Here is a 26,484-nt window from a genome sequence, read left to right on the forward strand (position 1 = left end):
TTCAGAAATACTATCCAAACAAAATTGGGACAAGGTTAGCAGAGTATACATGAGACATATTGTAGAATGCCTCAAACACCAAGCTGAGAAATACAGTCTTCAGGAACAACAGCAATAAAAATGAGGTATTGCCCTGACATGGGGTGGCAACTGTTATTTTAAACATGTCATTACACATTAGCTTTATGACAAGTATTCACATTGAATGCAGGATGTTAAATAATGTATATGTGTACATTTTTTACTAAAAGATTTTTTTACTTCATTTTATATTATTAAATACAAGAAACAAGCAAATATATCACAGGAGAAATACACTACAAGTGAGAGGGAGAGAAAAGTAACCATCATGGAAGGCAGCTGTGGGCAAGGCAAGATCAGCCCACTAAAGCAGGGTCAGGTACAACATGTAATGGCACTCCCAAACTTAGGCACAGACTCACCATTTTTTTTTTTCCTCTTCCTTCCCTAAACCTAATATTAACGCTCAGAGCTTACAGGTCATTCAAATAAAGTTAAAAGCGAAAGCTGCCTTTTTGTTTTCATGTTTGTAAATGGGAACTAAGCATTATCAAACAATATTTTAAAATAAGTATTTCTATCAAAATGGCAAACCGCACCCCAAAAATATGTGCAATTGTACTGTATCAATTAAAAATAAATAACATATTACATCTAAATAATTATACCTAAAAAGTGTACTAATTACACCTAAAACAATTATACCAAAAGCCATAAACAAAACTGAAAAACAAAGCAAAAAAAACAATGCTGATTAAAACTTGGAAATTCAAAATTAGCACTTTTGTGCTACTTTATTTCCTAAAGGAACTGTAAATGCACTACTTTCTTATACATATTTAACATAGATTATATATACTTCAGCCCACCTTAATTAGGATAAATTACCTGTGGTTGGAACTGAGGAACGGGCGGCCCTTGCATTCCTTGTGATTGCTCATCCATTGTCTGAAGCAACAGGAACTTTAGAACTCTGCAAAAATGTAAAGTTGAAATTTAAATAATGTAATCATTACCAATTTACATCATTCATCATACCCCTGACACATGCATTCAAATGCTAGAGATTTACCTGATGCTTCAAAAATTCACTGAGATATACCACTCTTTTGCCATTTGCTAAATCCAAGCTCTAGTTAGCTCCCACAAATATTCACTGTCTCAACCATTTCCACTTCTCCAAAAGCATTATTTGCTTAGAAAATCCTGTTTCCCGAGATGAAATTCCTTCTTCTCCATTCTGCCCTTTAGATCAAAGATACTTTCCTCTACACTGCCACTATGAGAAGCTAAGTATCAGAGTAAGCTCCCTAAAATTATGCTCAATGTTTTACATCCCTAAAATGCACCTTATCTTTATAGTCTAAAAATGTTAGTACTTTCTTTTATCCAACTGCTTACTGTGATTTTTTTAATTTAAACTTAAAAGGCCAGTCCTCATATGAGTGTCTACTCTTTTATGCATATTTTGTAATTATAAAGCATTCATCCTTTAATTCAGTAAACATAGGCTGAAGGTAATTACATGCCAGGCATCACACAAGATTCAAAAATTGAAATATTTAATGACACACAGCCCTTACACTCCAGGAACTACATTTGCACTGATTCTACTCAACACCAGGTGTTTCTAGGTTCTTTATAAATATTATTTTATGGCCAAAATCTGAGACTCAAAAAACTAGCGTCCCTTTTAAATGGGGTTAACTGATGGAACAACTAAAACACATCTTCACTTCGTCATACTCTTTAAAAACCAATACAAATATTCTGGGCATGGTTCATTTGTATTACAAATTTCTTCTTCTACCCTGTGATTTGTCTTTTTAAAACCTTCCCAATGGTGTCTTTCCATGAACTAATGAATAGAAATTCATAATTTTAACGTGGTCTAAGTATTTAAACTTTTTCTTTATGATTAATGCTCTGTGTACTATTTATGAATTATTTTTCTACTCTAAGTGCTCATATTATTTTCTAATGTAAGCTTTATTTTTTTAACCTTTAATATTTAGATCTACAAACCATCTGGAATTAAGTTTTTTTATGATATAAGGCAAAGTCAATCTTTGTTTTTCTTTATGGATATTCAACTGACCTCAAATGATATATTGAAAAGATTATGCTTTACCACACTGCACTGCTATGTCATCTTTGTCATATACCAAATGATCATGTGCATATATATATATATACACACACACACACACACGTATATATACACACACACACATATATGTATCTGCACTTTCTTTGCTGTTCCACTGGTCTATTTATTTGCACTAACACCAATACTACACTATACAGTGTACTACTGCCCTACAATGTACCTACCACACTGTACTATCACTACTTTATATTAAACTTCAGTATTACTATAGCTTATTATAAAGTCTTGATATCTACTTAATTACATGTCTGATTTTAATATGAATTGTAAAATCAATCTGCCTATTTCGATTTTCTAAAAAAGACTGCTGGGATTTTGATTGGGATTACGTCGACCTTAAAGATCAATTTGGAGAGAACTGACATCTTAATAATATGGGGTCTTCAAACCCATGAACACAGAATATCTCATTTAAATTTCTTTCAATAATGGCTTCCAGTTTCATTATACTGGTCTTTCACATCTTTTTTCAGATTATTTCCTAAGTGTTTTATGTTTTTTGATACTACTGTAAATGGCGGGGTTTTTTAATTCAATTTTCTGATTGTTAGTATACAGGAATAAAACATTTTTTGTATATTGACCCTGTATCTTGCAAAATTCCTAAACTTGCTTATCAGTCCAAGTAGCTTTTCTGTAGTTATTTGCCTTACTGCAATAGATAGAACATCCAGAACAATGAATAGAAGTAGAGAGCAGACATCCTTTCCTTGTTCCTAATCTTAGGAAAAATGTATTAAATATGTCACCAATAAGTATTATGTTAGCTGTACATTTTTTATAGATGCCCTGATTTATCAGGTTGATAATTCCCTTCTATTGTTTGCTGGAAGTTTTTACAAAGAATAGATGTCAGATTTTTATAAAAAACATTTGTCTCTTGAAATGATTACATGTTTTTTCTTTTCTAATCTGTTAAAATGTTGAATTATGTTGATTCAATTTTGAATATTAAACCAGTATTCATTTCTGGGATGAACCCCACTTGGTCATGATAAATAATCATGTTTATACAGTATTGGATTCAAGGAGGGGAGGAGGATGAAGGATAATCCTAGAAGTGAATCCAAATACCTTTTAGCATGAAATCCAATATTAAAATCAGCATTTCATACCTGGTGTCCCACAGACAGTTTCACAAGATATTCCATGAAAAAAAAGAAAAGAATTTCTTAGTCAAAGACCCCTATGAAATAATATTTTTTATATGAATCTCTCTTGAAGAGTCATAGTGAATAGCATAGCAAAGGATCCAAGCAGCCCTGCAATTAGTAAAAGTTTTTTAAGTTTCTTTGCTTTGCTTTGGTTTCTTTGTGTAACATTTTAAAATGTCCCACAGTCTGACTGATCCAAAGAAGACATTTTGAGAAATTCTGTACTAGGTTATAATAAAGTGGTTTCACTATAGCTACTGATACGTGACAATGTCTAAGCAAATAAAATCATGAAAAAAGAAACCTAAAACTCAAAGAAACTTAAAGTGTTTTACTCTAAAAATCTACATAAAGAACTCACTTCTATGGTATCCCATAAAGAAGGTCAAGGAGCCTCTGCTCAGAAATAAAATTCTGAATAAATTTCTCATATTGAATGTATACTTAAAAAGAGTGAAAAAAGCCACAAACTGTGTTTTTCCTCTGCTCTCACACAACATTCACAATAAGACTTCTGTGACCAAATGTGTAGAGGTTTCTCTCCACACATCAAGCAAATAATCAGTTCTGCAGTGGACACCAGCTGGGTTTCCTCCAATTCAATTCCAACACTATCTTCCTGGAGATAGCACCAGATCCCACAGGTTAAGGGCTCAGTCCCACAAGACCACCGCCCCCTTTCCACCAGTCAGTAGTCCGAGCCTCTGGAACTTCTGACCAATCCGCGTCAAGTTGGGGTTCCCATGACCCCCCTCTCTAGGTTTGGTTTATTTGCCAGAGCGGCTCACAGACCTCAGGAAGGGAAATACGTTTACCGATCTATTATAAAGACTATTACAAAGCATACGGATGGAGAGATGCATGGGGCAAGTATGGGGGAAGGAGTGGAGAGCTTCCATGCCCTTCCCAGACACACCACACTCCAGGAACCTCCAATGTGTTGCAGCTATCCGGAAGCGCCCTAAACCCGGCCGCTTGGGCCTTTTGTGGAGATTTCATTGGCTAGGCATGATTGACAACCATACAGAAATGTGACTGGACAAAAAAAGATATGATCAAATACTAACAGACTGAGTGGGGAAACCCAGCCAGGCCTGTCTGTTCAGATTCTTCTTGGCCTCTTTGCATTCCTTCCCCCAGAGTATGGGACAGAACCCCTTCTGAAATGAAGGTGTTAAGACCTACAATCAGACAAAGCAGGTCAGAGAATTTCTTTATGGCCATCTCCAAGACAGAAAGGTAGGGGAAAATTCCTGCCTTCAGGAGAAAAAGAAGGAGGTGAAAAGGGCAGGAGAAGGTTACAGAGAGAGATTGTTTTCTGAGGCCTGCTTCTGAGCCCTGAGGCACCCCAATATTAGAATAAAAGGCTATAACAAGCATTATGGGAGTTATGATGCAGGAACTGTGGATGAAAACATATACATATTACAGTAAGTATGATGAACAAAAATTATTTGCATAATATATCTAACATAATTCCATGTGTAAGTGGTTTTTTTTTTTTTTTTTTTTGAGACGCAATCTCACTCTGTCGCCCAGGCTGGAGCGCAGCAGCAGTGTGATCTCGGCTCACTGCAACCTCTGCCTCCCGGGTTCAAGTGATTCTCCTGCCTCAACCTCTTGAGTAGCTAGGATTACAGGCATGTGCCACCACGCCCAGCTAAATTTTGTATTTTTAGTAGAGATAGGGTTTTAACATGCTGGTCAGGCTGGTCTGGAACTCATGACATCAGGTGATCCACCCGCCTTGGCCTCCCAAAGTGCTGGGATTACAGGGGTGAGCCACCATGCCCAGACTTCAGTGGGTTCTTAATGTTATTATAGAGCATGTCAATGTTTACATACTGATTTAACACCATTACTTATCATGTCCTCAGAACACCAAATAGTTTATCTTGTACCACTAATCCTTTCATAAATGAAAGAAAAATATATTTTAATATATAAAATATTTTAATATGTATACAATCTTCCAGATTGTAAGTTCCATGTTTCAGGGACACATTTATGTCATCCACAGCTGGATCACCAGTGCTTACGTCAATACCTGGTACAAAATAGGTGGCTGAAGGAATATTTATTTAATGAATGAATGCACGCATGCATGTCAAGAAAAATCAAGTAATTATTGCTACAAATTAAGTATAAAATCAATGATGAAAAAACTGTCATCACATTCAACAAATCCGGCAACCAATCTTCGAGGAGAAGAAAAAAAAAAAAAAAAAAAAAACCACTCCCCAAAGAAGGTGCTGCCTGAATTGGGTTTTAAATAATGAATAGGAAAAGATGAGCTAGGGAAGAGAGGAATTCTGAGAAGAGGAAAGAACACATCAAAACAGTGAAAAGTATAGTACACACCACTTTATAAGTAATTTCAAATTAAAGTTGGTGAGTTGTGGGAGACGGTGGGTGGGGAGTTAGTAGCAAAAGATTAATCTAAAAATAGACAAGTGTCAGTTCATGGAAAAAAATTATGATATGCATTTGATATGAGAGAGGTATTGTTAGGCTTTAAGCAGCTGAGAGAGACAGAAGTTCACTATCTTTGAAAGACAATCTTTTTAGCAATAGGACAGAGGGGCACAACCACAAGCAAGAAGGCCAGTTAACAGGCTACTGCACCAATACAGACAAGAGATGACGAGAGCCATCATGAGGGTCCTCTTACTCATCCTCCACCAGCTTTCAACACAACTAACCCACTTTCCTGAAGTGTTCTGTTCTTCACATTCTCCTGGTTTCTCTCCTAGCTATTCTAAGTTCCCTTTTCTATTTAACTTATATATGCTGGAGTGCTCCAAGACTTGAATTTTTTTTTTAACCTACATGCTTCTCGAGTCATCCAGAATAATGTCCTTTAAATTTTTTTTTAATTTTTTAATTTTTATTTTTGGTAGAGATGGGGTGTCACTATGTGGCCCAGGCTAGTCTTGAACTCCTGGGCTCAAGTGATCCTCCCACCTCAGCCTCCCAAAATGCTGGGATTTCAGGCATGAGCCACCATGCCTGGCCAGGATCATGGCCTTGAATACTACTGTTACATGATTACTCAGAAATTTGTATCTTCACTGCAGGCATCTATCCTGAGCTCTGAACTACAAACGCCTATATCCAACTGTCCACTTGGTGTTTCCACAGGAATAAAGCATTCCACCTCTCATGCACTACAAAACTTACTTTTTCTCCAATCTTTTTTTTATTTCTACATGTATCACCATCTACTCAACTGACCCAGCTCCACAATTCTCAAACTTTTAGGTCTTCACATTTCTTTACCTGAGGTCTCTAAAGGCCTTTTGTTTATGTGGGTTATATCCAACTATATTCTCTATTTTGGGAATTAAAACACAGAAATTTTAAAAATACTAATTTATTTACCAATAACATAAGCCGATTATATATATTTTATATATATATATTATAAATAGCTACATTTTCCAAAAATTAGTTAGAAGGGAAGCATAGTTTTACATTTTGCAAACTTAATGTCTATCCTCATAGAAAAAGTTTCTGCATTCAATCTGTTGAGACACATTGTTTTGGTTGAAGTACAGACATATGTTGCTCAACGAAGAGGACACGTGCTGAGAAATATATTCTTAGTTGATTTTGTCATTGTATGAACATCATGGAGTGTACTTCCACAAACCTAGATGGTATAGCCCACTACACACCTAGACTGTATGGTATAACCTATTGCTCTTAGGCTACAAATATAACATACAGTATAATATAACATATAGTATATATATATAACATACAGTATATAACAAACAAATATAACATACAGTATAATAACATGTATAGCATGTTATTATACTGAATACTATAGACAACTCGAACACAGTAGTATTTGTGTATCTAAACATGGAAAAGGTAATGCACTGCACTACAAACGTTACAATACCTATGATATCACTAGGCAATAGGAATTTTTCATCTTCATTATAATCTTAAGAAACCATAAGTTTTACATGCAGTCCATAAAGCATCATTATGTGGCATATGGCTATGTATTTAAAAATCTGTCCTTCCACAAATGTATAGGTGAAAAAAAGAGAAGTATTTTAATAACCATTTCATATCACTGTAGATATTCTTCTTTCACACTATACCAAATTTGACAGGTGGCAGTTCCGAAACTGCAGTGTGCAGACTCAAATTATTTCAATGAGCCTTCATACTCTTAAAATCCAATGGTCTATCTTGCCCTTTGCAGAGATCTTTATTCTAAAAGATTTTTATATTGGTCCTCTGAAAATTTTTAGTCCACTGAGTTATTTAGATCTTCTAAATGTTGGCTATTTCATTATACCATTAAAAAAATCACATTAATCAACATCACCACGAATCTCATCCAAGAAGTCTTTAAACACCAAGAAGATGTCAAGGTCATACTGATGAATACAGGTTTCCCAAAACTCTAATTTTCACTTTAAAAGTTCAAATATCATTAACAACAAACAATGTCAGTTGTTTTCCTTTAAAGGACAGGCAGTTTGTTTTCCTAAAAATATCTATGAAATGCCTGTCTGAATATTGTCTTGCTTTCAAGTAAACATGGTGTCCCATGAAAACAGTAGCTACTCACCTTGCTGCACAACTGCACAAATGCTTTTCCTTGAGACAACTTTGATTTACTGCAGTAGAACTTTAAGCATACTTCCCATTTCACACATCATATTAAAAGACATATACTCAAAAGTTGACATTTGATAATACTTTTACCACTTCATCAAGGACATTTTAAAATGAAACTTGCTCCCTACATCCAACACATCAGTAAGCATCATTTGTTCTACTTCCAAAATATATCTGAAATTTGTTCATGTTCCTCTATTACCACTAATACTACCCTACAAGTTATCATCATGTCTCCACCTGGGACTACCATAATAGCCTACTAATTGATCTCTCTTTTTCTATCATTCTCTCCAAAGTGATATTTTGAAAACATAAATCAAATTATAATATTCTCATTGTTCTTAGAATAAAATTCAAACTCCTTTCTGAAACACAGTAGAATTCTGTAAGTAATCTCCTGCCTGCCTCTCCCACATTATCAGCCCAGTCTCTCTCAATGAATGCCTTCCATCAGCACTGAACTCCTTTCTGTTCTTGAAACCTGTGAAATCCTTTCCGGCATCAGGCCTTTGTATTTGCTATCCTCTAGGCCCAGAATCCCTGAATGGCTGGTTCAAAATCAACTCTACCCTAACTGCCCTCGCCAAAGTAGTGTGCTGCCCCCACCTGCCCCCGCCCCCCGCGTGATTCATATCTTCGCTCTTTAGTTTCTACACAGCAATTATAACAATTTGTAATTGTCTTCTTATTTACTTTTTTATTGTGTATCTCCTCTGCTATAAGTAGCAGAGGGTGAGACTGTCATTTTGTTCCCTGCTGTATTCATCAGCAAGTACCTGGCATATAACGGACACTCGATAAACATCGTTGAATGAATAAAACGTGAAAGGAAATGGAGAATAGAGGATCGATGTTAGCATTGCTTGTTTTGACTTTTAGGACTTGTGACTGATTAGATATGGTGGGTGATGGAAAATGGAAGTTAAAAATGATTCCACGATTTTAGCTTGGGGGAAACAGCACGTGGTGGTACCACCATGGAAAGTAGGTAATAGATGGGAAATAAAAACAAGGGAGGTGTCAGGAAGGACAAAGTACAGAATGAGATTCACACAGAAGAAAACTAACTGTAAATTATTAGGAAAAAACCATACAGAACAGTTTTATAATATTCAAAATTTCTTTGGGGAAGGGGAGTTCAAAATATTGTCTTGAAAATCTCAAACCAGTTAGTTGTTTATCACCTAAAAGCTTTTTAATGTGATTGAAAAAAAGTTCTCTTAAGCATATTATGGTAACCCCAAATCTTTTAAGTACTACAAATATGTTCACATATATCCAGAAACTCAATACACATTAAAGTAAAACAATCTTCTTACCCTATTATTGCATATGGTCACATATTTTATGGAAAATACAAGAACACAATTAGGAATCTGAATATCAGACACAAACGCTAATTAAATGACAAAACCATTTAGTTTTAAGACATCAGATATGCTTGCCAGTGGACTGAATTTTCATAATTCATATGATGCTGATAAGAAAACTATTAAACAAAGTACAATATACTGTACAGATTACAAATATACAGTCCTCAATGACACTATACTAGATAACATTATACTAGATAACTATCTTCACTTAAAAACTGAAATAACATTATAACACCGTTCCATAAATGAAAATAATGCCTTTTCTAGCTCCCATATTTAATAAGTTAATTTTTCTAAAGCTAAAATCCTAATTATCAGCAAATTAAATCATGCTAAGTATATACTTTTTCCTGAATATCATGTGAATTGAAAAACTACAGCTAACATATTTACCTTAGCTAAAATCTTAATCAAAACAAGAAGCTTTAATCTACATCTGTAGACATTTTCAGTGAATTTCATCTTTGAAAATTTACTTTGCAGAAATTGACCTAAAATAAACCAATATACATTTCAAAACATTAATCTGATTCTTGGCTAATTATATAGTATTAAAACGTGTAATAGAAAGGTTTTGTTAATGATGCTTAAAAATATGTTTTTAAGAAAAATCATTGGTGCATTTTACCTGTGATCATAATTTCTGTCAAAAAAACTTTATAACTGGCCTTTAGGCAGAAAAAAATTAATTATATTAAAGAATGTTAAACCAAAGAAAACTACTTCATTCTATATATACTTAATGAAGAAAGATTTAAAGACTGGTCAACCTCATAATCTTTCAAACTCAACTTTTAACTTAAAATGTAAAGTAAATCCAATTTAACCAAGAAAATCCATAGATTCTATTTGTTTAAATGGACTTCCTCTTTATGTTTCCAAAGATTATTTAAATAGACTTCCTCTTTATGCTTCCAAGTAATAGTTCCATGATGCTATCAAAGTTTCCCTAAAATGAATTATTGACACAGTATGAAATCTTAAATATCAAATTATGTGCTTACCAATTTGAAGAGAGATTTCAAATAGAGCTTCAGAAGTTTTTAGTTTTCTGATTTTTTTCAGAATTCTAAAGAGTTGAAGCATATTAGTGCAAACTTATTTAATAGTTTCCTTTTCCTGAAATAAAGTGCCTTTTCAATCTTCAAGGTTATTCACAAACTCTTCAATATTCCTTCTAGTTATATGTACCATTTAAATATTCTGAGAATATTAATAAGGCATTTCATTGATTACAACTACAGCTCATAAATAACAAAAAAAAGAGGATCAATCATATTTAAGTAGCAACACTACTCCCAACCAAAGGAAAATTATTGACTGAGCTGTATGTACACATGATACCTAAAAAATGAAAGGGTATCATGGAAACTTTATGGTGATGATACTTGGCAGACTCTCAACACTCAAATCCAGAACTAATATTTTTCTTGGCCCCAAGTCACCATTCAGCAGGAATATTCCTGACCTCACTCTCCCGCCTCCATTTAACTGAGTCATCCAGTACTTCCTATATCAAGCAAGTGACATGTCTATATCAGACAATGCAAAAAAATAAGTGCTTAGAGTTGATAGTTCATTCTTACATTTCTGTTATGATGAATGAGTTTTTAAGAACTACTAGGATAACTGTCAGATATTTGAAAAGAACGAAGAATGTTTCTAGTATCCCAGTCTCAACATTTATAGTTAAACACATTAAACTAACCTAGTACCAATCTTGGTGTTTAAAGCCCTTCTCCATTTAAAGGAATTAGGGCTCTTTGCAGAAATGAATGGTTCTAGGACTCAGGCTGAGAAAGTACAAGCTGAGTCTGAAACATTTTGTTGTGCCAAAGACAAGGTAGTATTCAAAGAGCAATGTGGACATGTCAGAAAGACATAAAAGCCAGCTTGAATGGGTTCCCATCAGCCATATTTGGCACAATTTGAGAGTAACAAATTATAATCCATTGAATAAAGTAAGAACCTATGAGTTCATAACAATATAAATTAATAAATAGTGAAAAGGGGGAACCTACTTCTTACAAAAGAATGCCACCTAATAAAGAACAATGGGATTTAAAAATCAGTATTTGCCAGTCATCACAGAAATAACTGATTCAGGCAAGAATCATCAATGGATGATTAGTGCAGCAAAGTTTTCACAGTGTCTCACAGTATTTCCCACCCCACCGGCCCCCCCAAAAAAACACTTATTAATCACAAAGGGAAAAAGAGTGATTTCATAGTAGAGAGCCTGGTAGACATCACATTAGCCAAATAATCAAAAGTTAACATCACCAGTAACGGGACATGCAGATATGTGCCTCCAAATACAATGCACTTAGCAGAAAACATCACCTCTGTGATATTCCTGCCAAAAATGTAAACCCTGAATTGTTGCAACTTATTTTAATTGACAAATAAAAATTCTATATACTTATTTTAACACAATAATGATGTTTTAAAATGTGTGTACAGTGGTGAAGCCTAGGATTTTAATGCACCTGCCACCGTAGTATATACTGTACCCAAAAAGTAGTTTTTCATCCCTCACATCCCTCCCACCCTTCCCCATTCTGAGTCTCCAATGTCCATTATCTCACACTGTATGCCTTTGTGTACCCATAGTTTAGCTCCCATTTATAAGAATATGAGGTGTTTGGTTTTTGATTCCTCAGTTACTTCATTTAGAATAATGCCCTCCAGTTCCATCCAAGTTGCTGCAAAAGACATTATATCATTCTTTTTTACAGCTGAGTAGTATTCTGCACACACACACACACACACACACACACACACATTTTAATATATTATATATAAAAATATAAACTGTTAATTATAAACATTTTTATGTATATACACACACACATTTTCTTTATCCATTCATCAGTTGAGGGGTACTTAGGTTGATTTCATTTCTTTGCAATTATAAATTGTGCTGTAATAAACATACATGTGCAAGTGTCTTTTTGATACAGTGACTTCTTTTCCTTTGGGTAGACATCCATCAGTGGAATTACTAGATCAAATAGTAGATTCACTTTGAGTTCTTTGAGATATTTCCATACTGTTTTCCATAGAGGTGGTACTAATTTACATTCCCACCAGCAGTGTATAAGTGTTCCTTTTTCACCATATTCATGCCAGAATCTGTGGCTTTTTGACTTTTTAAATAAGGGCCATTCTGGCTGGGGTAAGGTGGTATCTCATTGTGGTTTTAATTTGCATTTCCGTGATGATAAGTGATGTTGAGCATTTTTTTCATATTTGTTGGCCACTTGTATATCTTCTTTTGAGAAATGTCTATTCATGGTTTTTTTTGCCAATTTTTTAATTAGATTTTTTTTCTTGCTGATTTGAGTTCTTTGTATATTCTGCATATTGGTCCTTTGCTGGGTTCATAATTTGCAAATATTTTCTCCCATTCTACAGGTTGTCTATTCTGATGATTATTTCTTTTGCTGTGTAGAAGCTTTTAAATTTAATTTGGTCCCATTTATTTATTTTTGTTTTGTTGCATTTGTTTTTGGAGTCTTCATCATAAATTCGTTGCCTAGATCAATGTCCAGAAGAGTTTTTCTTAGGTTTTCTTCTGGAATTTTTATAGTTGCAGGTCTTGGATTTAAATCTGTAATCCATTTTGTGTTAACTTTTGTAATATGGTGAGAGATAGGGATCCAGTTTCATTATTCTACATGTGGCTATCCAATTTTCCCAGCACCATATATCAAATAGGGTGTCTATTTCCCAATTTATGTTTTGTATTCTTTGTCGAAGATCAGTTAGTTGTAAGTGTCTGTCTTTATTTCGAGGTTCTCTATTGTGTTACATTAGTCTTTGCATCTACTTTTATACCAGTACCATGCAGTTTGGATTACTATAGCCTTGTAGTATGCTTTGAAGTCAGGTAATGTAACACTTCCAGACTTATGCTTTTTGCTTAGGATTGCTTTAGGTATTTGGACTTTTTGGTTCCATATAAATTTGAGGATTCTTTTTCCTAGTTCTGTGAAAATGATATTGGTATTTTCATAGGAATTTCATAGGATTGCTTTGGGCAGTATGGTCATTTTCACAATATTGATTATTTCAATCCCTGAGCATGGGATGTATTTCCATTTGTTTTAGTTATTTCAGCAGTGTTTTGTAGTTCTCCTTGTAAAGATCTTTCACCTACTTGGTTAAGTATATTTCTAGGCTTGGGGCTTTTTTTTTTTTTTTTTTTTTTTTTTTTTTTTTTTTTAAAAGGGGTTTTTTTTTTTTTTTTTTTTTCAACCTTTTTTTTTTTGGTGTATAGTGTGTTACTGATTTCTGTACATTGATTTTGTAACCTGATACTTAATTCATTTATCAGATCTAGGAGTGTTTTGGAAGAGTCTTTAGGGTTTTCTAGGTATAAGATCATATAATCAGCACACAGAGATAGTTTGGCTTCCTCTTTTCCAATTTGGATGTCCTTTATTTCCATCTCTTGCCTGATAGCTCGGGCTAAGTCTTCAAGTACTATGTTGAATAGAAATGGTGAAAGTAAGCATTCCTATCTTGTTCCAGTTCTTACAGGGAATGCTTTCAACTCTGTCCCATTCAGTATGATATTGGCTGTGGGTTTGTCATATATGGCTTTTATTATTTTGAGATATGTTTCTTTATGCCTAGTTTTTTGAGGATTTTTATCATAAGGAGATGCTGGCTTTTATCAAATGCTCTTTCTAAATCTACTGAGATGATTGTATTGTTTTGTTTTCAATTCTGTTCATGTGATCAATCACATTTATTGACTTGCATGTGTTGAACCATCCCTGCAACCCACTTGATCATGGTGAATTTTTATTTCTTTTGATGTGCTGTTGAGTTTGGTTTGCTAACACTTTGTTGAGGATTTTTGCATCTGTGTTTTACAGATACTGGTCTGTAGTTTACTTTTTCAGTTATGTCCTTTCCTGGTTTTGATATCAGGGTGATACTAGCTTCATAAAATGAGTTAAGGAGGATTCCCTCCTTCTCAATCTTTAGAAATAGTTTCAGTACACTTGTACTAATTCTTCGTTGAATGTCTGGTAGAATTTGGCTGTGAATCTATGTGGCCCTGGGCTTATTTTTCTTGGCAGTTGTTTTTGGTTTCTTAATGACTGATTCAATCTCACTGCTTGTGATTGGTCTGTTCAGAGTTTTTATTTCTTCCTGATTCAACCTAGGAGGGTTGTCTTTTCCTAGGAATTTATCAATTTCCTCTAGGTTTTCTAGTTTGTGCATATAAAGGTGTTCATAGTGATGTCAAATGATCTTTTATATTTCTGTGATATTGATTGTAATGTCTCCAGTTTCACTTTTAATTTAGCTTATTTGGATCTTCTCTCTTTTCCTGGTTAATCTAGCTAGTGGCCTATCGATTTTGTTTATCTTTTCAAATAACCAGCTTTTTGTTTCATTGATCTTTTGTACTTTTGTTTGTTTGTTTGTTCCAATTTCATTTAGTTCTGCCCTGATCTTTGTTACTTCTTTTCTTCTGCTAGCTTGGGTTTGGTTTGTTCTTGTTTCTCTAAGAAGAAGATGTGACATTGGGTTGTCAATCTGTGATCGTTCCGACTTTTTGATGTAGATATTCAGCACTATAAACTTTTCTCTTAACACTGTCTTTGCTGTATCCTGGAGATTTTGGTAACTTATGCCACTGTTATCATTCATTTTGAAAAATTTTTAAATTTCCATCTTGATCTCATGGTTAACCCAAAAATCATTCAGAAGCAGATGGTTTAATTTCCATGTATTTATACAGTTTTGATGGTTCCTTCTGGAATTGATTTCTAGTTTTATTTTGCTGTGGTCTGAGAATATACTTGATGTTATTTCTATTTTTATAAATTTATTGAGACTCGTTTTGTGGCCTATCATATGGTCTATCTTGGAGAATGTGTTATACCTTGTGCTGATGAGAAAAATGTATATTCTGCAGTTCTTGGGTAGAATATTCTGTGAATATCTATTAGGTTCATTTGTCTACAGTGCAGTTTCATTTGTTCTAGAGTACAGTTGAAGTCCAGTGTTTCTTTGTTGAATTTCTGCTTCAGTGATCTGTCTAGCACTGTCGGTGGAGTGTTAAAGTCCCCACTATTGTTGTGTAGCTATCTCTTTTATCTAGTGGTATTGATTTATGAATCTGGGAACTCCAGAGTTGGGTACATATATGTTTAAGATTGTTATATCTTCTTGTTGAATTGATCCCTTTCATCATCCTATAATGTTTTTCCTTTTTGTACTGCTATTGCTTTAAAGTCTGTTTTATCTGATATAAGAATAGCTATTCCTGCTCATTTTTAATTTCTATTTGCATGAAATATCTTTTTCCACTCCTTTACCTTAAGTCTATAAGAATCCTTATGTGTTAGGTGTGTCTCCTGAAAACAATACTTATTTGGCTTTTGATTTTTTATCCATTCTGCCAATCTGTATCTTTTAGGTAAGAGGTGTCCAATCTTTTGGCTTACTTAGGCCACAACAGAAGAATAGTCTTGGGCCACACATAAACTAACAATAGCTGATGAGCAAAATAAAAATAAATAAAATAAAAATGCAAAAATATCTTATAATGTTTTAAGAAAGTTTAAGAATTTGTGTTGGGCTGCATTCAAAGCCATCCTGGGCTGCATGTAGTGCATGGCATGTGGATTGGACAAGCTTGTTTTATGTGGAGCATTTAAACCATTTACATTCAATGTTAATATTGAGATGTGAGGTACTGTTCCAGTCATCATGTTGTTACCTAGTGACTTTGTTCTCTTCATTTTGTTATTATTTTATAAACCTTGCGAATGTTATGCTTTCAGAGGTTTCCATTCTCATGCATATCAACCTTTTGTTTCAAGATGTAGAATTCCTTTTAGAACTTCTTGTATAGCTGGTCTAGTATTGACAAACTCCCTCAGCATTTGTGTGTCTGAGAAAGACTATTTCTCCTTCATTTATAAAAACTAGTTTTGCTCAATACAAAATTCTTGGCTGTCAGTTATTCTTTTTAAGGAGACTAAAGATAGGACCCCAATCCCTTCTGGCCTATAAGGTTTCTGCTGAGAACTCTGCTGTTCATCTAATATGGTTTCCATTGTAGGTTACCTGATGCTTTTGTCTTACCATTGTTAGAATTCTTTCTTTCACATTAACTTTACGTAGCCTAATGACTATATGCCTTGATGATATTCTCTTGTAATAAGCCTCCCAGGAGTTCTCTGAGCTTCTTGTATTTAGATTTCTAAATCTCTAGTAAAGCCAGAGAAGTTTTCCTCAATTATTCCCTCAAATAAGTTTTCCAAACTTTGTTTTTTCTTCTCCTTCAGAAATACCTATAATTCTTAGGTTTGGCCATTTTATATAATCCCATACTTCTTGGAGACTTTGTTCGTTTAATTCTTTGTCCTTTATTTTTGTCTGACTGGGTTAATTTGAAAGCCTTGACTTCAAGCTCTGAAATTCTTTCTTCTACTTGGTCTAGTCTATTGTTAAAACTTTCCACTGCATTTTGTAGTTCGCTAAATGTGTCTTTCTTTTCCAGAAGTTCTGATTGATTTTTCATTAAAATATCCATCTCTTTAGAACATTTTTCATCCACATCCAGAATAGTTTTTAAAACTTAGGTTGGTTTGCATCTTTCTCTCTTGTATCTCCTTGAGTAACTTAATAATCAACCTTTTGAATTCTTTGCCTGGTATTTTGAAGATCTCATCTTGATTTGGATCCACTGCTGGAAAGTCACTGTGATCTTTTAGGGGTGTTATAGAACCCTATTTTTTCATATTGCCAGAATTATTTTTCAGGTTCCTTCTCATCTAGGTAAACTATTGTTACTAATTATTTTTGTATTTATTTTTTATTCAATTGGGTTTTATTTCCCCCTTGAGGATGTGACTTTATTGTCATCTAGCTTCAGCTCTGGGGGCTTTCAGTGGCAAAGACTGTATTAATTCCTTGGTTACAGAGAATCTTTGTGCAAAATGCTGGCTTTCTCAGATGATGGTTGTAGCAGCAATGTGCTGGGTGTATGAGCAGATTCACTGACTCCTGTGGGGCCAGAACAGCAGAGGTCTCATGAAGCTTATTTCAGTCCCCAGCGGTGTGCATTTTTTTAAATTTTTTTCTTCAACATTTTATTCACTGAGTTGAACAGTTCAGGCTTCAGGCTAGTAGGACATGCCCATGGGTAAAACTGGCTGCAGCTAAAGCCAGTGATAAATGCAATATCCCAATGGTGGGCAGAGGTCCCACCCTTGACAGAGGTGGCTGGGGAAGTGCTCAGTGAAATCCACTGACATCTTTCAGGGGGAAAGAAGCAAGGCACCACAGCTCTCCTTCCAGGCCAGCAGGAAAGCAACCCACCTCCCAGTAACACTCCTAAGCCAGTGTTCTGGCTATTGAGATCAGACAAGCACCTCTTTTCCTCTGCAGGAATGCTGATGTTCCATGTAGAGAGGGGTTGTGACTCTATCTCTCATACAAGCCTGAACGAGGAGAGTGCTCCTCCTCTGAGGATAGAGTAACCTTGAAGTGTTCCAGGAAGGCTGTCCACAGATGCACCTACGCCGAGCTCCTGTGGGAGAAGCCCCAGCTGTTTCTGCAGTGGTAGGCAAAGGGGAGAACAAGCCCCCTTCTCCAAGATCCTTCACAAGCACAGGGGCTTCCTGACTGTTGGGGTAGAGCCACAGACTTTCTCCACTGAGCCCAGCACTGCATCTGTGCCTCTGCTGAAACTTTCCACTAGTGTAAAGTTCAGAGGCTCAAGGCCTGCAATCTGGTTTCTTTTGTCCCACAGGGTGTTCCCTTAATGTGGTACACTCCTTCTTCCCTTAAGATTAACAGTCCCTAAAGGCCAGACCACTGTGAATCCTTCTGTGACTTTTGGTCAAGTGATGCTGTCACACTCCAGATTGGTGCTGTGGAATGTCTGCAAGGAATCCAGAGGTGTGACCTGTCCTCTAGTCTCCCAGCAGCAGGTACCACACCAGCTCTGATGGGGGTGGGTGGGAAGATGTAGACACTGAGATTTCCTTGGTTAGAAAGAGCCTTAGTGTGTTGGCTTTGTCAAATACCAGCTGTAACAGTAAGGTATTGGGCATGTGGAGAGACTCAAGATCTCCTGGTTAGCCAGAATGACTCAGGCAATGATGATAGCTGAAGTCATGCAAATGTTTTCTTCTTCCTAAGTGCTGTGTTTTTTGTGCCTGCAGATGTTGAAATGGACTGTGCTGGTTGGTCTCCAGCCGGGAGGTGGCACTTGCAAAAGAGGATCAGCTGTAGTGGTAACAGCAGATTTTCTGCTTGCCTTATGTTGGGGTGGTACTCTAGTATTTCAGGCAATGGGCTGGCCCATGGAGCTCTCAAATGTCCCTGTCCATCGTGTTACCCTACAAGGGCAGATAAAGGAGCAAAACCAGGTGTGGGCTGGGTCAGGCAAGTCCATGCTCTGGCTCCCCATGTGCAGGCACAAGCAGTGGCCCCAGTGGGGATCAGAGGGCAGTTCCCTGGCTGCTGGCGGGGTAATGTTCAAGGCAGGAGTGCAGCTGCCTCTACTGCACAAAAGAATCCCCATTGGGAGTGGTAATTAGCAGGCGGCAGTAAGCCCCACTCTGCTCCCATGTACGTGGCAAGGCAGATCTCACACCCGCAGTGTTTTGCTAACAGCGGCTAGCTGAATTCCAGGCAGCCTGTGCTCAGAACACAAAACTGCCCCCAGGCCATATGCCCTTTGGCTTTCAGGCGATGACTCTCCCGGTCCAACACCAGTGACACAGGGGCATCCAGCTCCTGCACCTGTGGCTATAGCACACCTTTCGTTTGCTCATCGGTTACAGCCAATGAGGTTCATCCCTACACAGATCTCAGTTGGGAGCTTCTCTCAACCTGTGACCAGAGCCTGAGTTAGCTGGCTGACTTCCGTGAGGTCCCCTGTGAGATAGGATCAGGAATGGCTTCCCTCCCGCCCCGCTGGAGTCTGGGAATGCACGCAAGGCACATCCGGATGCCTTTCCTTCTCATAGACTGCCCATTGCTCAGTTCATCAGCCCCAGGACTGGGTAGGGTTAAGGCCTTCCCCTATGGCCTGGATTGTCCCGCTCCCCTGCGGGAGTGTGTGTCACAGTCTGAAGACAGTTTTCCATTCAGTTCATGGTGCTGCTGTCCACTGCGTCTTTCAAAAGGTCTGTGGTTTCTTTCAGTTTTTCTGTTAAGTTCCTGTGTTGCTTCTTGGAAAAAAGTTCACAGCATGAATCTTTACACAGTTTTGTCTTTTAAAGTGGAAAAGGCATGCTAACGATGCCTCCTGTCCGCCATCTTGCAAAAAAAAAAAAAAAAGAAATGCATTTCTTTCCATTAGAACTATATTATTAATACCAGAAAATAAAATATTTTTCAAATTCTTCAATCACTGTTCTAATTCAAAAACCTATTATTTTTTATACTTTCTTCAATCTTATGCTAAAATTGTCTCCTAAAAATATTATTTATGCTACTTCGGATACTATAAATCCCTATAAATATTAAAACACCTCAAAATAATGAAAAGTAAGCACATGTGTACACACACATCACAAATGAGAATGACCCATTTGGAATGGCCTGAGATCTCACAAATATTTAAAACTACGTAATCTGTGAGTGTAATCGATGGAAAAGAGAATCGTGTATAGGGTTTTCATATTTCATTCTTTTGTAACAATGAGAACTGTAGTATTCTTCATCTAATACAAAATTTCCTATAATAATAAGGTTCTGGAATCTGTTTCCTGCCACTCATTGCTAAAAGCTTTTTTAAATTATTCTCAACAAAGAAATAAGTTAAAAATGATCATCCAAATATAAAATAATAAAAGTACAAAACTGGAAAAGAATTAGAAGACCTAATCCTACTTTAATTTTAACCCCACAGTTCTCTTCATAAAGCAGAGTAATTTTGTCTTAACTTTATGAACAACCTAATAGACACAAAGAAATACATATTGGAAATAACCATAAAGCATGTTGAATATCACTAATAAAGAAATACAAATTGAAGGGACAATGACATATAATACAGTTGATAGCCTATCAAAATAATAAATATTATACAAAGTATATATAATGCTTACATAGGTGTATAGCCTTTCTAGAAAAAATATGACAATAAATATCAAGATTTTTTCATATACTTTTACTCAGTACTCTTAATCCCAAAATTCTCTTCTAAAAAATTAATCAGTGACTAAATTTGGGATTACATATAAGAATGTACATATTACAAACACATTTATCGTTTTTAAAAACTGGAAACAAAGTATAAGTCTAACAATATGAGAATGGCCAAATAAATCACAGCAAATACATAAAATAGACCACTAGATTGAAAATATTTATTAAAATTTTTAGGACAGGTTCAGTGACTTACTCCTGCAATCTCAGCACTTCAGGGCCCAAGGGAGGAAAACTTGGGGGGCCAGGAGTTCAAGACCTGCCTAAGCAACATAGCAAGACCCCATCTCTACACACACACAAAACAGCTGTGCATGGTGGCATGTGCCTATAATCCCAGCTACTCAGGAGGTGAGGCAGGAGGATCACTTGAGCCCAGGAGTTTAAAGTTACAGTAAGCTATGATAACACCACTGTACTCCAGCCTAAGTGACAGAGTAGGACCCTGTCCCTAAAAAAATAAAAATAGGCCAGACATGGTGTTCACGCCTGTAATCCTAGCACCTTGGGAGGCCCAGGCAGGCAGACTGCCTAAGCTCAGGAGTTCAAGACCAGCCTGGGCAACACAGTGAAACCCTGTTTCTACTAAAGTACGAAAAATAGCCAGGAAGTCCCAGCTATTAGGGAGGCTGATGCATGAAAATTGCTTGAACCCGGGAGGCAGAGGTTGCAGTAAGTCGAGATCACGCCACTGCACTCTAGCCTGGGTGACAGAGAGAGACTCCATCTCCAAATAAATAAATAAAAATATAAATAAATATTAGACCTGGCATGGTAGCTCATACCTGTAATCCCAGGCACTTTGGAAGGCCAAGGCAGGAGTATCACTTGAGCCTAGGAATTCAGGACCAGCCTGGGCAACATAGCGAGACTCCATCTTTGTTATTAAAAAAAAAGAGAGAGAGAGAGAAAGTAAAAGAAAGAAAAATTAAATGTTTTAGTGATATTTTAAAATGTATGAAATATAATGTGAAACGAAAAACTAAGACTCAAAAACAAATTTCCATGTTATACGTACTCGAAGGATATTATTCTTATCATTATCAAAATTACATTTAGTTAACTGCATAGTTATTTGTTGAAGCTATCTACCTTGCCAAAATATAAGCCAAATAAGGTTAGGAAATCCTTTTATGTATCACTTTATCCCTACAGTGCTTGGAACAGGGATAAACAGATAGTAAATAAATATTTGCTGAATTATTCTAATAAGAATTTGTAATCTATTATATCAAAACCACTTTGCATAATAAAATGTACAAATTATCTTAATACTGTTTTTAAGAAAAGCACATTTGTATGTGTGTATGGGTATGAAAAAGAGTATAGGCAGTCTTTGCTTTCATAGTGGCAAAATAGTTCATACAAGTGCTCCTTCTGAGGACAGTTTTACCAAAAAAAAAAAAGAAAGTATACATATAAACACACACATATGTGTCATGTATGTGTATTACATATGTGTGTATACATATATGTGTGCATATATACGTGTGTGTATATATATATATATATATACACATATGTGCTTTAATGCATCATAGAGCTAATGAAACAGAGACATATTAGCGGTCCAGAGTATCTGAGGGCTGACGGAAGCCAAGAAAAGTGAACCCAACATCTAAGCATGTTTTTTCCACTGACTCTTATGCAAACTGTGGAAATGCAGTTGAGATGCTAAGAGGCTGTATGGCATTTCTTACAGTCTCTTGGAAACACAGAAACAGAAATTGTAGTCTAGAGTTCAAAAAGGGACTACAGTGAACATCCCCATGATTTGGCTAAGGACTTCGAAAGCCTTAAACATCATAAACAAGCCTTCTCACAGCATTAAATTATCTCAAATACTAAAATTATCTTAATTGACAAAAGCTGAATATATTTATCATACAAACATATTCTGAAATATGCACACATTGTGCAATAGCTCAATAAAGCTAATTAATAAATGCATTACCAGCCTGGGCAACATAGGGAGACACGGTCTCTACAAAAAATAAAAATAAAAATAATTAACTGGGCGTGGTGGCAGGTGCCTGTGGTCCCAGCTCCTCAGGAGGCTGAGGTGGGAGTATTGCATGAGCTTAGGAGGTCAAGGTTGCAGCACCAGTCGTACCACTGCATTTCAGATTGGGTGACAGGGCAACACCCTGTCCCAAAATAAACAAACAAAATACATTATACTTCATACATTTATTCAAACCCTAAAATTAAAGTGATTTCTGATAGCTACTGCCCCCAGCTACCTATACAAAAAGTAAAAATTATCTGAAGGAAGATAACATCTTACATTCCAGATTATTTGTACAAACAATTTTGCACATACAATATCCAATACATCATGAAGAATAGCCAGGCACTCAAGCAAGTAAGACTACATGAACACAAAATAGCAAAGAGAATAGGCAGAATCAAAATGACCTCAGATAGAAGGCTAAAGATATAGGAAGAAATGTTAAATGAAGAGCATGGCAACAGGGCAAATTTAATTAAACATCTACATGAAACCACAGATAAAAGTGATTGCCATGTTAGAAATGTATCTAAAATTGAAATACATGACAACCAACACATAAATAGAGAGATAAATGAAGTTAAAGTGTTCTAAGGGTTCTATCAGGATGTCTGGGAAAAGAAAAACTATATTAACATTATCTTTATTTCATTTTTATTTTTCAGTCTATGTACCTTTTTAACATTTATTTTTAGAACTTTTTAAATTAAGGTATAACTTATATACAATTAAATTGCCATTTTAATGTACAATTTCGAGAAGTTTGACAAACTCAGTAATGAAATCAACCACTAGAATCAAAATACAAAACAGTTCCATCAGCCCATACAAGTCCCCTGTGTCCTTTCAGTGTCAAACCCTCCTCCAATCCTTGACAACTACTAATCTGTATTCTGTCCCTATAGTTTTATCTTTTCTAGGATGTCATATAAATGAAGCCTTTTGAATGTGGCTTCTTTCACTTAGCATGGTGCATTTCGGATTCATCAAGGTTACACAGTTTGTTCATTTTTATGGCAGAGTACTACTCCAGTGAATGGACGTATCTCAATATTCATTCTCCAACTGAGGGGGGTCTGCACTGTTTCCAGTTCAGAATAATTATGAATAAAGCCATTATAAATATTTGCATACCAGTCCACACATAAGTTTTCAATACACTCTGCACTCTGGTAAATACCTAGGAATCAAATTTCTGGGTAGTATTAGGTTTAATAAGTTAAGGATAAATGTAAAATAGCAGGTCTTTATTTGGTATAACAACAAATAAAACATAGAGAATGAAAGTATTTCAGACTGGCATGAATTATCACATACCTTCTTTGTGGTCTCAGCGATGTTCCTGTCACTCATTATTTTATTGCTTACTACTCTAATAAGATTATCAAAAATACTGGATATCATATTTGCCTACTGAATTTGTATTTTCATCAATTCACCAAGTGAGAAAGAAGAAACAAGTAATAGGATTTTAATAAAAATTGTGACAAATTGAGAAATGTAATGAACCTTTCAATTCTTTGGAAAAGCAGACATTACCTTCCCCTGACTATTCACTGAATTAGAATGGACTTAAAATGAAATCTTAAACTGCATGCTGGAAGCATATAAATGCCATATTTTCATCAGAAAATTAAGCCCACTATGAGGACAGTTGTTTATGAATTCCTACTCTTATTTCTATAAAATGCCTATGGTTATTAATTAATCAATAGGAATGGAATACTGAAAAATGCATAACATATAACCATAGAAATATTAAAACTGTTAAATATAAGCTTTTTGATATAGGATAATTTATGTAAAAAAAAATTTCAAGGCACTGAAATGAGAAAAAATTCACAGCACTTGTCTTTTCCTTTAAATCTTTTTGGAGCTGTTGCCGTATTTCAGACATATTCTCTAAAATATCTGATCATTTCCCAATAGGGCAATATACTGAGAAAGAAAGATTCTACATTAGAATGCAGGCATGTGTCACTAAAATATCATTCTAAAGTTGTTTTACACTGCAGCATCACTAAAAAGTAATAAAATAAAGGTTGAGATAATCAGGATTAATATTTTTTATTTTGGTTCTTGCTGACACCTGCTGGTTCAATTTTATCTTCTTCCTTACTACATATTGATATGTTAACAGTTCTAAATACAAAGGCTTGTAGCACATAAAACAGAATCTTTAATCAAGGGACCACTGACCCAAAAACGAAATGAGCACATATCAGCCAATCACTTCCCATATCCACTGATTTTTATTGAAATCAGTGTTGTGGTTATTACTGTAACTCATTCCCTAATGAATGTACTTAATTCAAAGTCTCTGTTACCTAATATTTTGATTCTGCCTTATTACTTAATTCTGAGACTTAATTCTGAAACTAAAGTTACAGTTTTTTTTTTAACTTAAACTGCAAAAGCCAGTAGGCCATATTAATAGAACTCAAAAACACAAAAACGTGGATGTCTTTAAAAATATTACACAAGGTACTACTTTTGTTTGTTTAAGCAAACCCCAAATCCCATACTGATGAAATAAGACAATAAATATCATCCTTACTAAATCCTTAAAATTTTACTTTCTTCTTTGCCTCCTCTTTCCCCCAAACCCACTGTAACACAATGGAAGAGAAGTGGTACTTTCCTCTTTCTAAAACCTTGTTTCATATTCCTAACATTAAAACAAAATTTTTTTAAACTGACTTTAAAGGGAAAAAAAGCTACAGTAAGCTGCCTTTTTACTTATCTTTTTATTGGCTCTTACTCTGTAGCTTTGCGAACCTAATAAGAAATAGACTCCATATACCATTATTACATAGGCAAAAGGAGTAACTCAAATCTGAGACTGTACCTTAGGATGTGTATGAGAAAGCAAAAAAAAAAAAATGTGTGTGCAGTGTATGTCATGAGTAAATACTTTTCATTTATTAATTACACATTAAATCTGTTTCTCCCAGAGCAAATACGGTTATATAAACCTAATTATTTTGGGCCAAGTAATCCTGAGTGTATACTATGAACAAGTAGCTCGCACCCCTGTTTGGCTATCAGAATCACCCATGGAGCTTTTTTTGTTTTAAATATAACTGCTTGGGCCATACAACACCTCCACCCCTGATTATGATTAGGTAAGTCTGAAGTAGGACCTACATTTCTGTATTTCAAAATAAATAAAAAGGTACAGAGATGATTATCATGCACAGTTAGGTTTGAGACTGGCACAGTATTTTCATTTAATAGGAGTGGAGGTTCACTCTATTTTCAGTTTAGTTCTTTGCATCCAGATGTATCATTGAAAGTCATGCGCACTTGGCAACGCCTGCCAAAACTGCCGCTGTTTTTGGTCCCACTAATAAAGCTGTTTCAGACTCAGGCAAAGAACATGAAAGAAGCAGCTCACGCTCAGTGCCTTTCTGAGTATAAATTGGATCCAAATAAAAATGAGCAATGGGGTTTTTATTCACAGACACTGAATGATGACTTAGTGGAAGTAGGAGAAGAAGGAAGGGAGGAAGGGGAGCAGCACCAGCAGCAGGGGCCTGGACTATTCCTGGGGCATTTTGTTGTTAATATTGTTGTTATTATATGTTACATTTTAAAAGAAGAAGGAAAATTGGGAGCGAGCACAAACATCCCTCCCAGGCACACGCGAATGTCTCTTGAATATCTCCCCATTCCTTTTTTTTAAAAAAACAGGGCCGGGCGCGGTGGCTCACGCCTGTAATCCCAGCACTTTGGGAGGCCGAGGCGGGCGGATCACGAGGTCAGGAGATAGAGACCATCCTGGCTAACACAGTGAAACCCCGTCTCTACTAAAAATACAAAAAAAAAAAATTAGCCGGGCGAGGTGGCGGGCGCCTGTAGTCCCAGCTACTCAGGAGGCTGAGGCAGGAGAATGGCGTGAACCCCGGG

General features: G+C 35.7%; 1 protein-coding gene across 1 annotated transcript in view; it reads right to left on the reverse strand.

Annotated features, from left to right (window-relative positions):
* Positions 1–26,484, reverse strand: part of NEK7 (NIMA related kinase 7) — a 155,953-nt gene that overhangs the window by 79,785 nt on the left and 49,684 nt on the right. The window contains exon 2 of the mRNA XM_032136818.2: positions 910–994. Coding sequence (XP_031992709.1) covers positions 910–966 — 57 coding nt within the window. The 5' untranslated portion in view covers positions 967–994. The remainder of the gene's footprint in view (positions 1–909; positions 995–26,484) is intronic.

Source organism: Hylobates moloch, unplaced genomic scaffold, assembly GCF_009828535.3.
Source record: "Hylobates moloch isolate HMO894 unplaced genomic scaffold, HMol_V3 SCAFFOLD_18, whole genome shotgun sequence".
NCBI lineage: Eukaryota > Metazoa > Chordata > Mammalia > Primates > Hylobatidae > Hylobates > Hylobates moloch.